A 12,500-nucleotide genomic window follows, 5' to 3' on the forward strand; every position below is an offset into this window, starting at 1 on the left:
CCAGTCTCTTCTGAAAAGCCTGCAGTGTTGAAGCACCCGCAGCTTCTGAAGGCAAAACGGTTCCACTGGTTAATTCTCCTCACTGTTCGGAAGTTGTTAAATTATTAAGCCGGTTGTTAATTGAATCTGGCTTCCCCCATTGATTTTGCTTTTCAGAAGGTCGCAAAGGGGGATCACATGACACCGGGACACTGCAGCCATCATAAATGTGAGTCAGTTGTCAAGCGTCCCAATGTAAATCTCGTGACTATGGCGATGCTGCAATGGCCATATGTCAGAGCATGCACAGTCCTGTTGCGCTGAGGTAACCCAGGAGTAAATATAGTAAACAGTGGTTTGTATTAAATGGTGGTTTATATTACACTGTCTACAAATATGCACTAGAAACAAGATACGTACATGTGGCCATTCAGCGAACTCCAATACACAGCAATTACAGCAGGAAACAGACGAGAGAGAGAAAACACAGCAGCAAAAACCTTCCCTTTTATACTCAGGCTCTTAAAGGGATACACACACCTGCTGCGTCATTCCTGTGTTGCATCATTCATCTCACATTACATTACATCATTACATTAGCTGTTTAGCTGTTAAATTATTATCCTGGCACCATAAGTGTGAAAAGTGGTCCTGAGTCTCATTTTTCCAGGGCCGTTGTAACTTCGGGCAGTTGCTAAGCGAACTGTTGTAAGTCGAGGACTGGCTGTGCTAAGCGTTGAATAGGAATCAACCTCGACGTCCTTTGTCTGCTCAACAGGGGCTTCTGGCCTTCGAAGAAGTGGCTGTGCGTTTCACCGATGAGGAATGGACGCTGCTGGACGCAGGACAGCGGGCCCTGTTCCAGGAGGTCATGGTGGAAAATTATGGGATGGTGGCCTCTCTACGTAAGGCTCCCTGGGCTTCGAGGGGGTGATGCTGCTGCAACTGACTCGGATCGTTCTCTTTTCCCGGGGCTGCAACCGTTTATTGCAAAAGCAGTTTGAATTTCTGCCTGGGAACCTGGGCCGGCCCAACTCTCCCGGCAGCCGAATTTTGCTGCACAGTTACTTTCCCTCCCAGACCTTGGCTGTCGTTTCCTTTTGGGGATATTAAGTGGAATTAAGGTGGCAGCTGGTCTCCCCTTTCCTCCTGCCCCTCTCCCCCCCCCACCCTCAGGGAAAAGTGTGGTTGTTGGTGAAGGGGTTGCAAAGACCTTGCCAGATTGTTAGGAATTGTTGTGCAGAGGTCTCCTTGTGCTACCAAGGAGTTGCACAGACAAGGAAGGGTACTGAGAGCAGTAAGAGTCACACAGTAACCACAAGAGTACACTGAGTTGTGAAAACAGAAAGTATTTTACTTTTGAGGTGGTGTAAAAACAAAAATGCACGGTCAAAAATAAACAGTCCAGGTCATACATAATTGTAACAGTCCAAGGAGTATTCCAAATTCAAAGTCTTCTTACCGGTCCAGAGGTCAATACACAGTTGTTCAGGTTTATCACAGTAGTAAACCAACAGTACAGCAAAACAGCAATAGTAGAGAGAGCAGAGAATTCAGAGAGAAAGAAGCTACGTTCCTAGCTCCCTCTTATGGCCATGAGAACACTTACACCCCCATTGGCCAATTAACATCTTAAAGTCACAACATCATAGTTTATATATTTTCAACCCAACTATGTAGGCTATCACCATATGCCTAACACAGATGTTGCTGGCCACTCTGGTTTGTCCTTTTTTGGGGAGGGGTATGAATTGAGGTTTACAGAGCCTGTTTTATGAATCTGTGAATCTCTCTTCTGCTACCCATTTTCTCTCTTCCCTCTCTCTCTTTCCTCTCTTCCTCCTTTCTCCCCTCCCCTTCCCCTTTTCCCTCTCCCCTCATTTCCTTCTACCTCTCATCTCCCTCTGCTTCTCCCATCTCTCCCTCCCCCTCCTTCCTACTCTCCTCTCTTCCTCTTTCTGTCCTCTCCCCTCCCTCTTTCCCTCCTCTCTCTACTCTCCACCTTCTTTCTCTTCTCTCCCTCTTTCTCATCCTCTTTCTCTCCTTTCTTCCCATCTCTCCCCTTTCCTTCTCCCTCCCTCCCTCCCTCTCTCTCCTTTTCCTCTTCTCTCTCTTCCTCTCCCCTCCTCTTCTGGCCTCTCTCTCCCCTGTCCCTCCCCCTCCTCTCTCTCTCTCTCTCTCTCTCTTCCTCCCTCTCTTTTTTCCAATGGACTTGACTTTGGGACTGGGAGGCAATGCCGTTGCCTAAAGTCAGCAAGCCTTTTCCTTCTCAGTCCAGGAGCTGCAAGCAGAAATAAACGCAGAGGACCAGCCGGCGGGAGCAGCTGACAGATCTGAGCAGGAAACAGGTGATGGAGAAGGAAGAAGCCGTCCCCTTTTCCAGCTCCCCACTGAAAGCGAGGCAAAGTCTTGGTGCAGGCTGGAGTGGAGTCCGGCTGCTGGGCCCAAGCAGGAGTGCCACTGTTCCTGGAGGATGATGGGGCTTTCTCCGCCCTCCTTGGAATTTAGCATGAGAGAATTCCAGAAAGTTTGGAAAGCTGGAGCCGGGGAAGGAGACGCGCTGCGGACCCGGATCAGCTTCAGTGGGGAAAGGCCGCCCGGCTTCACTGACCCCGCGGATGTGAAGGAAGAGCTTGCGCCTGAGGAAGAGACCCAAGGCAGGCTGGAAGAAAAAGTGAGTCTATACCAGGGGTAGGCCCCCTTGGCTCGTTTATGACTTGTGGACTTCAACTCCCAGAATTCCTGAGCCAGCGCGGCTCAGCTTGGAAACCTCTCCCTTTCCCCTCAGCATGGCTGGCTCAGGAATTCTGGGAGTTGAAGTCCACGAGTCATAAAGCGGCCTAGGCCAGGGGTAGGCAACCTTGGCTCTTTTATGACTCATGGACTTCAACTCCCAGAATTCCTGAGCCAGCGCGGCTCAGCTCGGAAACCTCTCCCTTTCCCCTCAGCATGGCTGGCTCAGGAATTCTGGGAGTTGAAGTCCACGAGTCATAAAGCGGCCTAGGCCAGGGGTAGGCAACCTTGGCTCTTTTATGACTCATGGACTTCAACTCCCAGAATTCCTGAGCCAGCCATGCTGAGGGGAAAGGGAGAGGTTTCCAAGCTGAGCCATGCTGGCTCAGGAATTCTGGGAGTTGAAGTCCGCAAGTCATAAAAGAGCCAAGGTTGCCTACCCCTGGTTTATCCCATACAGGGACCGCCCTTGTGATCTTTCAGAATGCGCCTCCCACTCACCCCGAAGGTTAAGATTGAGCATGCTAAGAAAGAGAGATGATTGAAAATGGGGAGGATGGGGGTGGTAAAGGTTATATCAACTGCCATTAAATTGAACTGAAATGCAATTTGTTGGCTGTTCTCCTGTCCTTCTCAGCCTATTTCTTCTCCTGCAGCCTAGCAGTTCTACCAATTTCTGCAGGTGCTGCAATATGTCAAAGGGTCAGCCCTTCCTCGCAAAGCTGCTTACACAGACCTGCTGTCAGTACTACTGTGCTTGTGCGCACATACCAAACAGTGCTGCCTAGCTCATCAGTTTGTGAAAGGCTGGGTTGTTTCCATCATTTCAGAGACGATAGAGGAAGGAATTGTTGTATTTTAATTGTTGATTTTATTTCAAGAAACAGGCAGGAACCGCAAGAAAAAAAACACCCTTTTATTCTCAGTGTCAATGTCCAAGGCAAAATAACACAGAAACACAGTCCACAGAAACTCAATCCTCAACACGAACGGTTGCCTCTGGCAACCAGCACATCCCACACCTTCCCTTTTATAATTCAGCCAAGGTGTGGCTTCCTAATGTCTTCTCCTTTGCCTTTGGAGACGCCCCATTGCATTCCTCTGTCCTACTCGCTTCTCTTGCCGGCGCTTTCGTGCATCCTGGATTTGTCCCAACTGTTCTTCCTTACTCTCCAACTCAGGCTCCCAGCACAGCTGTGTCTCAGCCTGAGCGCGAGTAGAGGGGCCAGGCTCCTCGTCCAACTGTTTTGGAGTTCCTCAGAGCCTTCCTCTGACTCTAATGTCACTCCAGGCCTCTCCTCCTCATCTGATTCCTCAGATTCAGCTGCCGGATCCACTGGCTGGCGAGGAATCACAACAGGCTGTTAAATTCTGCCTGGCTTTACTGCAACCATTTTCTCTGAGTAAAAGTTCTTTTGATTAACCCTATGGAGTCAAGAGTCATGCTTTCCTCAGAGCACCAGCTGGGGCAGGTCCTTATGCCAGCCTTCTTTTAGTTGCTTGGGTTAGTTGTCCTGATTGTGTGAAAGGCCCTAGAGGGGGAATCGTGGGGTATAGATGAGGACAGTTTAGGCCAGGGGTAGGCAACCTTGGCTCTTTCATGACCCGTAGATTTCATGCTGGCTCAGGAATTCTGGGAGTTGAAGTACACGCATCATAAAAGAGCCAAAGTTGCCTACCCCTGGTGTAGTCCCTAATATTTATTTTTCCCTCAACATTCCAATCATGGTTGTGTTGCCTTCTTTCTCTTTCAGCTAAGGAGACCTCTGGCAGACATTAATTCCTCCACACCGATGCAGGAATCCTCAGGCAGAGTGAAGATCCTACATTGGATGGAGACTAGCCCAGAAGGTGTCTTCTTGGGAAAGGCCTATCCGGGGCCAGGGTTAGGTATGTTCCAGAATTCTGGTGGCACTTCTGATTTATGACCAGTATCGTTGAACCTCTGGGCTAGCCCTCACCTTCCTTCCGGTGGGTAGCAGAGACAGCCAGAGGGTTTAGCTTGGATTTGGCATGTTGATCCCAACTATCCAAGTTCTTCTCAAAGACCTGGGAGAGGCAGATGTTGTTGTTTGATGTTGTTAAAGGTATTTTGATACAGGATGTTTTTATTACTATTTTTTATTATTATTATTACTTTTTCCAACATTCATATTGTTGTTGTTGTTAGCTGCAAAGTCGAGTCCGACCCATCGCGACCCCATGGACAATGTTCCTCCTGGCCAGGGGTAGGCAAGCTTGGCTCTTATATGCCTCATGGACTTCAACTCCCAGAATTCCTGAGCCAGCCATGCTGAGGGGAAAGAGAGAGGTTTCCATGTTGAGCCATGCTGGCTCAGGAATTCTGGAAGTTGAAGTCCACGAGTCATAAAAGAGCCAAGGTGGCCTACCCTTGGCCTAGGCCGCTTTATGACTCGTGGACTTCAACTCCCAGAATTCCTGAGCCGGCCGTGCTGAGGGGAAAGGGAGAGGTTTCCAAGCTGAGCCGTACTGGCTCAGGAATTCTGGGAGTTGAAGTCCATGAGTCATAAAAGAGCCAAGGTGGCCTACCCCTGCTCCAGGCCTTCCTGTCCTCTACCATCTTCTGGAGTTCCTTTAAGCTCATGCCTACTGCTTCAGTGACTCCATCCAGCCACCTCATTCTCTGTCGTCCCCTCCTTTTCTTGCCCTCAATCTTTCCCAGCATTAGGCTCTTCTCCAGTGAGTCCTTCCTCCTCATTAGGTGGCCAAAGTATTTGAGTTTTAGCTTCAGGATCTGGCCTTCTAAAGAGCAGTCAGGATTGATCTCCTCTAGGACTGACTGGTTTGACCGCCTTGCAGTCCAAGGAACTCGCAAGAGTCTTCTCCAGTACCACAGTTCAAAGGCCTCAATTCTTTGGCGCTCAGCCTTCCTTATGGTCCAACTTTCACTGCCATACATTGCAACTGGGAAGACCACATTCATATTAGTAAACATTAATAGAGTGCATGTTGTTATTCATATTTATTTATGTTTTTTTTCATATTTGTATGGCTGGCCCATCTCAAATAGCAACTCTGGGCAGCTAAAAAAATCCAGTCAGAACAAAGACCAAAATACAAACATATAAAAACGGTCCACAATCAATTTAAAAACCAGAAACCTGGGACCACCAGCAGAGCTGGTTCTATAACAGCCCGACACGACCGCTCTCCCTTACTTGGTCCTACCTACAGTCGTAAGTGGCTGTAAATCGAGGACTATCTGTAGCTTAATTTAAAAATGGTCTTACTTACTCGTTCCACGGTGTTTGAATCATCCATTAATTAAAACGGGGGGCAAAAAATAGGTTTATTCTACACTGAAACATATATTGTAACATTACAAATACTTGTATACTATCTCTCCAATGAACTTGTAACTCCTGTTCCTTCATCCAGCTTCCCTTTCTCCTGTAGATCTTCTTGATTGATGATTCCGTGGTCCCTTAATTTCTCCATCGCCTCCTCCTTTGTTTCAACTATGTAAAACCTTCCACCGTAAGAAAAGCTAAAAAACAAACAAACCCGGATATCCCCAGCTGCAGTTAATGTTATTTTTCTTCAATATTTGACAAACTTGATCTGTCTTTCTCTCCTCCATTGTAAAGTCTCATTGCATATATCTGGAAGAACTTGTATCTGATGCCCCCCCCAAAAAAAACAAACATTACAAACGACGTGTTTCGTAATTTGTGCATCAATTTGCTCTTTTTTGGCTCGTTAAGTGAGTCACACAACAATTTTACACGCACTTTTTGTCATGGTTGTTAAGCCAGTCGCTTCCGTTGTCCAGTGAATCGCATGTCATTAAGCAAATCTGGCTTCTCCCATTGGCTAGGCCTGTCGGGAGGTGGCTGAGAAGGTCACACATGGTGATCACGTGACACCCCCCCCCTTCCAGGACACTGCAGCCATTGTAAATGCTTACCGGTTGTCAAGCGCTCAGATTTTGATCTCATGACCATGGGTAGGGGTAAGCAACCTTGGCTCTTTTATGGCTTGTGGACTTCAACTCCCAGAATTCCTGAGCCAGCATGGCTCAGCTTGGAAACCTCTCCCTTTCCCCCTCAGCATGGCTGGCTCAGGAATTCTGGGAGTTGAAGTCCACGAGTCATAAAAGAGCCAAGGATGCCTACCCCTGACCATGGGGATATTGCTACAGTCATAAGCGCAAGGACCGGTTACAAGTCATTTTTTTCCCCCAGTGTCGTTAACTTTGAACGGTCACTAAACAAATGGCTGCAAGGGCTACCTGTGGGTAACTATTTTTAATGTTCTCTCTTTTATGTTTCGGTTTGTTCCAGGATCAGGTAACTCAACGCTGGACTCTAAGGATGGTTTTTGGCTAGAAAAGCCCAAAGAAACTAACCATCATGGGACATTATTGGACAGAGCCCTGGGGAAACTCATCCAAGGCCCCGACACTCAGGAGGGTCTTGAAATTAAGCAGGAGGTGGACACCTTAACGGAAGTAAAGTCTGACTTAGCCTTGTTTTGTGAAGAGGCGCCTACGGACGGCTCCATGAAAACCCACCAAGGAAGAGACGCCAGTTTTGATCGCTCTAGAAACCGCCAGCAAAGAGCCGGTTGTTCCGAGAATTGGAACGCGCCGATGGAAAGCGAGCAGATCTACAAATGCTCCTATTGTGGGAGGTGTTTTGAGAAGAGCTTCGACCTGGTTACCCACGAGAGAGCTCACATCGGAGAGAAGATTTACAGGTGCTTCCACTGCGAGAAACGCTTCTCTCACCGGATCGACCTTCTGACCCACAAGAGAAACCACCCAGGGGAGAAGCCGCACCAGTGCGAACTGGACTGCGCCAAGTGCCACAGGCAGACGACTTTTCCAAGGCCGCCCCACAGAGCGCCATCCGGAGAGCAGGCGTGTCAGTGCCCAGTTTGCGGGGAACGTTTCAGGTGGAAATCCAACCTTATCAGACACCGGAGAATCCACACAGGAGAGAAACCTTATTGGTGCGCTGACTGTGGGAAAAGCTACACTCGTAAAACAGCCCTCGACAGACATAAAAGGACCCACGTGGGAGAGAAAGTCTGTGAGATCGGTGCTCCAAGCCTGGGGCCAGCATCAGTGTTGGTTCTCCTTGTATGAATCGCATGGAGATTGAGGAGAAAAATATTGTCTTGTATTAAATATATTAAATGTATTAAACATTGGAGGAAGTTCACTTGCAGCTAAATAAAGTTTGGATTAAGCAGTTGATGGGCAAGTGTTCCTTCACCAGACAAGGCATCCTTCTTAGGTGGCCAATGAACCATGCCAAGGTTGGAACTCCTCCCTATCCATACAGGTAGTCCTCGACTTACGACAGTTCGTTTAGTGGCCGTTCAAAGTTACAAGGGCACTGAAAGATGCGAGTTAAGACCATTTTTGAGTTACGACCTTTACACCGTGATGATGTGGTCAAAATGCAGACACTTGGCAACTGACTCATATTTACGATGGTTGCAGTATCCCCGGGATCAGGTGATTCCCCTTTTGCGACCTTCTGACAAGCAAAGTCAACAGGAAAGCCAGGTTCACTTAACAACCGGGTTGCTAACTTATCAACTGCAGTGATTCACTTAGCAACTGTGGCAAGAGAGGTCGTAAAATGGGGCAAAACTCACTTAGCAAGTGTCTCGCTTAACGACAGAAATTTCGGGCTCAATTGTGGTCCCCAGTCAGTCAAGCACCGCCTGTATGCTGCAAGGCAGTGTCTCTCAATCTCAACAGCTCTGTGGACTTCAACTCCCAGAATTCCTTGAGCCAGCATTAAAGTAGCAGAGGTTGAAAAACACCGTTCTAAGGGAGAATTTGTATATACAGGTAGTCCTCAACTTACAAAAGTTTGCTTAATGACAACGGCACTGAAAAATGTCACTCGTGACTGTTTTTCATACTTGACCGTTTTAGCATCCCCAAGGTCACGTGACCAATATTCAGATGCTTGGCACCTGTCTCTGATTTACGACCGTTGCAGTGTCCTGGAGTCACATGACCCCTATTTTCCAGCTTCAAACAAAGTCAATAGGTGAGCTAGATTCACTTAACAAATGTGTGACTAACATAACAACTAAAGTGATTCACTTTTAACAACTGTGGCAAGAAAGATAGTAAAATGGAGCAAAATTAGCTTAACAAATGTCTCGGCAACATAAATTTGGGCTCAGTTGTGGTCCTAAGTCAAGGACTAAGTGTACAGATAATCTTCAACTTAAGACAAGAACTTGGATCGGAAAATTCATCGTTGAAAGTGATGCCATTGTTGAGGCATCAAGTGACCATACCCAATTTTAGCACCTTTTTTTGCCATGGTTGTTCAGCGTATCACACAGTTGTTAACTAAATCACATGCTTGTTAAGCAAATCTGGCTGTCCCTTGACTTTGCCTGTGGGAAGGTGGCAAATCACAGTCACGTGACGCTACAACCTTGGTAAATGCAAGCCGGTTGCCAAATCCCAATCGTGTGACTCTGGGGATGGTGCAACCGTAGTAACACTGAGGAAGGGTTGTAGGTCACTTTTTTCAGTGCCACTGTAACTTCAAACTGTCATTAAACAAACTGTTGTAAGTTGAGGACTATCCATATAGCAATAGCCCTTAGGCTTATGTACTGCTTCACAGTGCTTCACAGCCCTCTCTAAGCGGTTTACGGAGTCAGCATATTGCCCGCCAACAATCTGGCTCCTCATTTTACCGACCTCGGAAGGATGGAAGGCTGAGTCATCCTTGAGCAGGTCAGGGTCGAACTGCCAAACTGCAGAATTAGCCTGCACTACTGCAGTCTAACCACTACGCCACCACAGCTCTTGAGAAGTTGGCCTTTATTCTGGTCTCAGCAGCTGGAACAGTGTAACCCAGAAGCAGATTCATTTTCTTGGTAAGAAATGGAAGTTGCTGAAGCCGGGAGAAAAGCACTAGCGGTGTTTCAGTAGTAGTAGAGTTGCAGTCTGCAAGAAACAGTTGAGGTGTTGCCTAATTAGACAATGAATAGGTGGTGGGGAGGCAAGCTGAACAGCAAGAGGTGAGGCTGACAAAGAGTTGCCTTAACTCACACTTGGCTTGATGGGCACTGAGAGATAACACCCCACCTTATGCTTAGCCGCCAATGCTTCTTCCAGGTGTCCCATGGCCTTCTTGCCCTACTAAATAAGTTGCATACATTGAAAAGAGGAGGTAGGCTTAGGTCAAATCATAGCCAAATGAGGGGAATAAAATATAAAATGATTACATTTATATATGAACACGTGAGACCACTAGAGAGCTTCAGAAGTGCCCTAACTAATGGTCAGCTTGTCTGGAATTTTTATTTTTTTATTTTATTTTATTTTTTAATTCCATTTATATCCCGACCTTCTCTGAAGACTCAGGGCAGCTTACAAGCTTAGCAGTAGCCTTCATTCTATGTATATGCCTGCTTATTAGGGTTTTCACACACACCCCAAGCGGCATTATTACAAAGTCAGCTTAATTGCCCCCAACAATCTGGGTCCTCATTTTACCTACCTCGGAAGGATGGAAGGCTGAGTCAACCTTGAGCCTGGTGGGATGCGAACCTGCACTAATTGCAGGCAGCTGGTGTTACTTAAGGAGGCATTAGCCCACTGCTCCACCAAGACATCAACTCAAGAATATAGGGGTAACCATGGATTCAATTGGCAGGGTAAAGGGATAAAAGAAATAAGAACAAGGAATAATACTTTCCCAGAAGAAAGAGCACAAACAAGCTCTGCTTTTCACCCTTCCGATGTACAGAGCAGGACTAATCCTTTCACCCCACAATCCTGCAACCAGGAGGAAAAGGTGCCGATGAGGTTGGGATTTAAACCCACGCATGCAGAGAACAATCACCACTCGTCCGTCCCTGGGTGGGCTCGAACCACCATCCTTCTGGTTAACAGCCAGACGCGCTAACCGGTTGCGCCACAGAGACCGGTGGAGGCCTCCCCCTAGGCTCCCTTTGAAGTAGCAGCCGATGCAGAACAGGCTGGCTTCTACCCACCCCACCCCGCCGTCCCTCGTGGGGGCGCAGGGGGAGCGTCACACTGTCAACTGCCAGATTGATGCCACAGAAGCATCTCCGGCCCCAGAGATGCGGGCTCTGCCTTCGGTCCTCACACCAGCAGAGACCAAAGGAGACTATTGTTTTCTAAAAGATGGCTGCCTGCTCGTTAAAAATGTGCCCAAGCACTTTTGGTTCTTTTTCACACGGGCAACCACACAACCAGCCACATTTTGTTGTGCGTTTAACATCCCTTGGCCTCGAGTGCCAAAGACCCTCTATATGTTTAATGCTTCTGCTTCTCAACCGAGATGCCTATTTTACTTGGTGGGCAAACGATTTCAAGCAACTGCCCAGACACTGAGAAGGCATTAATGGTAAGTTTGTCAGTTGTGGGTCAGATGTGATTTTCAGCTCCTCCTCCTCCTCCTCCTCCTCCTCCTCCTCCTCCTCCTCCCCCTCCTCCCTTTTGCCTTCCTAGAAGTAACACGCCAGTGGCCTAATAATTTTTGCAACAGGCAGCCGATTCAGGACCCTGGAGAGCTCTCGCCGCTTCGGGCTGCCTTGTGCCACTCCAAGCACTTCTTCAGTTGCAAGGAAGCAGCTCAGCCCACGCGGGGCGATTCCTCTCCCCCCACACACACTTTCGCCTTAAGTCACTGATTGCGAACACGTCTGCCTTGTTCTTCCGTCTGCACTCTGGAAGGTTGAAAAAAAAATATATGCAGAAGATGGCCGAATATTTAGTGAGAAAAAGGATCGGGAATTGAAGCCTCCAGAGGAAGAGCAGCAATTCAACCCATTGCCTTTATCTTTGAATCATGCCACTAAACAGGCCGTCCCTGGGTGGGCTCGAACCACCATCCTTCTGGTTAACAGCCAGACGCGCTAACCCATTGCGCCACAGAGACCTGGCACAGGCCTCCCCCTCGGCTTCCCCCACCTGAGCATCCGTAGCTGAGGCTAGACAGCAATAAGATACCTTAGTCACAAGGCGCAGTGTGCTCTTCGGCCCCTCCCCCCATCAGATGGGAAAGGAGAAAGCCGGGCTATAACTATTGCTTCTCTTGAGACAGAATCCTGACAGCTGTGCCAGTGGTGTAGGGGCATCATGCAGGGTTCCCAATCTTGCGACCCGGGTTCGAGTCCCGGCTGGCGCACATCTCCTTCCACCTTTTGCCCTTCTAGGATTATACAGGCAGCATCACCAGATGAAGTTTTGATCTCGGATTCTGTTTTCAATGGGAGAAAAAAAAGAAAAGTTCTTTCCCCCCACAATTTTGTTTATTTGTGTATCAAGCAAACATTAAGTCAATAGCGGTTTACATCACAATACAAGGAGGAAATAAGGTTGTCCCATTACATATAAGAAAGCAACCACAAAGAAAGGAAAAATCATTGCATATAACAAGTAATAAGATTCAATTAATAACTCTTTTTGACATCCAATTGTACCATTGACTCCAAGACAAATAGTAATCTGTGTCCCCTCATCCCCTTAACATCATAGTAAGCTGTTCTTGATGGCTGGCACTGACATCACCTTGCATTGTCAGCAGGAAGCAAAATGTAGAAATAACTGTGGGATTTCCTCGCTCTCGGGCCCAGGGCTTTCCTCTGCTTTTTAACTCTTGTGAGCCCCAGAATCACTATCAGCTGGAAGAAGTGCCAACTGGGATGGGATTCGAATCCATTTTTTATAGCGTACAGGGCATTACCTGCCCATCAGTTTCCTCACTCAGCCATATTGCTAAGGGAAGGGGTGAACTCAAACCATCCCAATC

The 12,500-nt window shown here is 47.7% G+C and overlaps 1 protein-coding gene across 1 annotated transcript in view; it reads left to right on the forward strand.

The window, feature by feature from the left end:
* Nucleotides 1–7,931, forward strand: part of LOC310633757 (uncharacterized protein) — an 8,871-nt gene extending 940 nt beyond the window's left edge. Inside the window, exons 2-5 of the mRNA XM_083351630.1 lie at nt 758–884; nt 2,253–2,653; nt 4,467–4,602; nt 7,017–7,931. Coding sequence (XP_083207756.1) covers nt 758–884; nt 2,253–2,653; nt 4,467–4,602; nt 7,017–7,822 — 1,470 coding nt within the window. The 3' untranslated portion in view covers nt 7,823–7,931. The remainder of the gene's footprint in view (nt 1–757; nt 885–2,252; nt 2,654–4,466; nt 4,603–7,016) is intronic.
* The last annotated feature ends 4,569 nt before the right edge of the window (nt 7,932–12,500 follow it).

The sequence above is a fragment of the Vipera ursinii genome, assembly GCF_947247035.1.
Source record: "Vipera ursinii genome assembly, chromosome: 2".
Classification (NCBI taxonomy): Eukaryota; Metazoa; Chordata; class Lepidosauria; order Squamata; family Viperidae; genus Vipera; species Vipera ursinii.